Source organism: Micromesistius poutassou, assembly GCF_964030765.1.
Source record: "Micromesistius poutassou genome assembly, chromosome: 21".
Taxonomy (NCBI): domain Eukaryota; kingdom Metazoa; phylum Chordata; class Actinopteri; order Gadiformes; family Gadidae; genus Micromesistius; species Micromesistius poutassou.
This window is the reverse complement of record NC_140291.1, coordinates 10,563,529-10,565,518: the sequence shown is the minus strand read 5'-3', so window position 1 is coordinate 10,565,518 and position 1,990 is coordinate 10,563,529. Positions and strand designations below refer to the sequence as shown.

Here is a 1,990-nt window from a genome sequence, read left to right as displayed (position 1 = left end):
GAGAAATAACGGTATCATAAAAAGTATTTAACAAGAACGCTGTTCCAGTTCCTGCAGCAAAGACCACTAAAACCACAGGTGTGAATTAACATGAGTGTATATAGTCTTGTTTCCGGGGTAGGCTATCAAATCAACACAAGAGCTCTTCTTACTTTTTAAATGATATTGTTTCAAACCTGTAGAATAATATTAGCAGACAGGAAAGAATAGCATTCAGCTCCCTTGAACACAATCAAATATAGCATATTTCATGCAAAGTATTTTGGATGTAATGAGTTAATCGCCCAGTTAAAAACATAAACACAATTTAGCTGGAGAACAGACTATGTTGCACACTCGAGCTGCCGTGTGTGTGTGTGTGTGTGTGTGTTTCAAAGAGAAAGAAACTCACTGATTATAGACCACTGTGAAGTTGCTCAGCAAGATGTTCCTCATCTTTATTGCATTCTTGCTCAGATTCTCTTCCTGCAGGACCTCATCCAAGAACATCTCACAGTCTGAGGAAGAGAGAGAACATCACACCGAAGGCACAGTTATCCAGAGAATGGCAGCAGCCTCATCAGTGAATGTGACATTTGAAAATGGCCTAAACATATTATATAAAAACACCTCGTTAGGAAGTTCATAGTAAGCATTAGTATTAGCAGGCTAATCACAATCATTTCCAATGTGACTCTGTAAATTATTCATGTTAATAACTAATCCTTACTCTACGTCGTCTATATGGAATGGGGAACCTGACCCGCTCAAAGGCACCAAAGACTTCGAATTCTCTAAAATATGACTGGTTAGGGCTCTATTGTTCCTCTGTACCATTGTTATTGCTGTTGTTATTGATGACTACTTTGTTTGAGATGCATTTCAGTGAAAAAGGCAAAGGCAGTACGACTGCGGTGCACTGCTAAAAGAAACTTTGATAAGAAAAAAAGTTGCTTTGATGCAAGGATATGTAACTGAACCAGGTATTGCCTAATTAGTTAATTAGAATAATTAGTTAATCATTCTCCGCACAACAGTGCTGGCGTTCACATGATGAAGGTCATTGTGAGGCCATCTTACAGGCCACCTCAGCTCACGTCACTTATTTGATTCCAATTTTCCATTCGCAGTTCACATAATTGCACTATAGCATACCGACGTTCCCTCAGAGTCCTGGTTCCCTACCCTGACTGTAAATGCAAATAACACAGGGCAGCTGCAGTGTGAAGGCTCGTAACAATATCCCAGTGAGCCAGATGATAATCTATGGAAAGCAATATTAAAATAAGCGCTTATAGGAAAATAACCTGCAATGAAGCACATGAGCCTGAGCTAAAATGCAGAGAAAAGGAAAGTAGCATAAATATTTTTTCGGACAAACTACAGTCAGAGAGAGTTGTGTGTCTCTATGTGAGCATGTTATATGATGTGATACGCATGGATCACTTGAGGAAAGAGAACATAGTTACCATTCAAAAGCCTCTTGACATCATTTGGAACTGTCCCCATTTTTAATTGTCAGTCGTCCAAGATTCAATATTCCTTAAACTTTATCTCACAGTTGATAAACTCTTGTTTGAGGATACTCCAGAAAACATGCATGTGCCAAGCTAAAGTCTTACTGTCCCAGGGACCAGTGGAGTACCTCTTTAAATGAATCATTTACAACATACTCTCATATCAGAAAGGTTCACAATAACGTTATCACACCACCACCATCACCACCCGACGTTCTGTTCTCTGAAACTTTGCTTCCGCTGTGAGTGTGGCTAGATCTGCACAGAACGGGGTGGAGCAGGTGCAGAGGTAGCAACTTCCTGTGAGTACGGTCGACAGGAACTATTGTGCTTCATTCTTCTTCTCCTTGTACTTATAGATAGATAGATAGATAGATAGATAGAGATAACAACTTTATTACACTGCTACCTATCTATGTATGTATGTCTGATTTAATGAATAAACACAAAGACTCACAACTGTGTTAAAATTACAATGTTTTTTAGAAGTTGTT

The 1,990-nt window shown here is 39.0% G+C and overlaps 1 protein-coding gene across 4 annotated transcripts in view; it reads right to left on the bottom strand.

Annotated features, from left to right (window-relative positions):
* skap1 (src kinase associated phosphoprotein 1) overlaps positions 1 to 1,698 on the bottom strand; it is a 31,999-nt gene extending 30,301 nt beyond the window's left edge. For all 4 annotated transcript variants that reach the window (XM_084485505.1, XM_084485506.1, XM_084485507.1 and 1 more), the window contains exons 1-2: positions 1,449 to 1,698; positions 392 to 497 (exon numbers count right to left, since the gene is read on the bottom strand). In XM_084485505.1, the coding sequence (XP_084341631.1) occupies positions 392 to 497; positions 1,449 to 1,488 (146 nt within the window). In that variant the 5' untranslated portion in view covers positions 1,489 to 1,698. The remainder of the gene's footprint in view (positions 1 to 391; positions 498 to 1,448) is intronic.
* Positions 1,699 to 1,990: the final 292 nt, after the last annotated feature.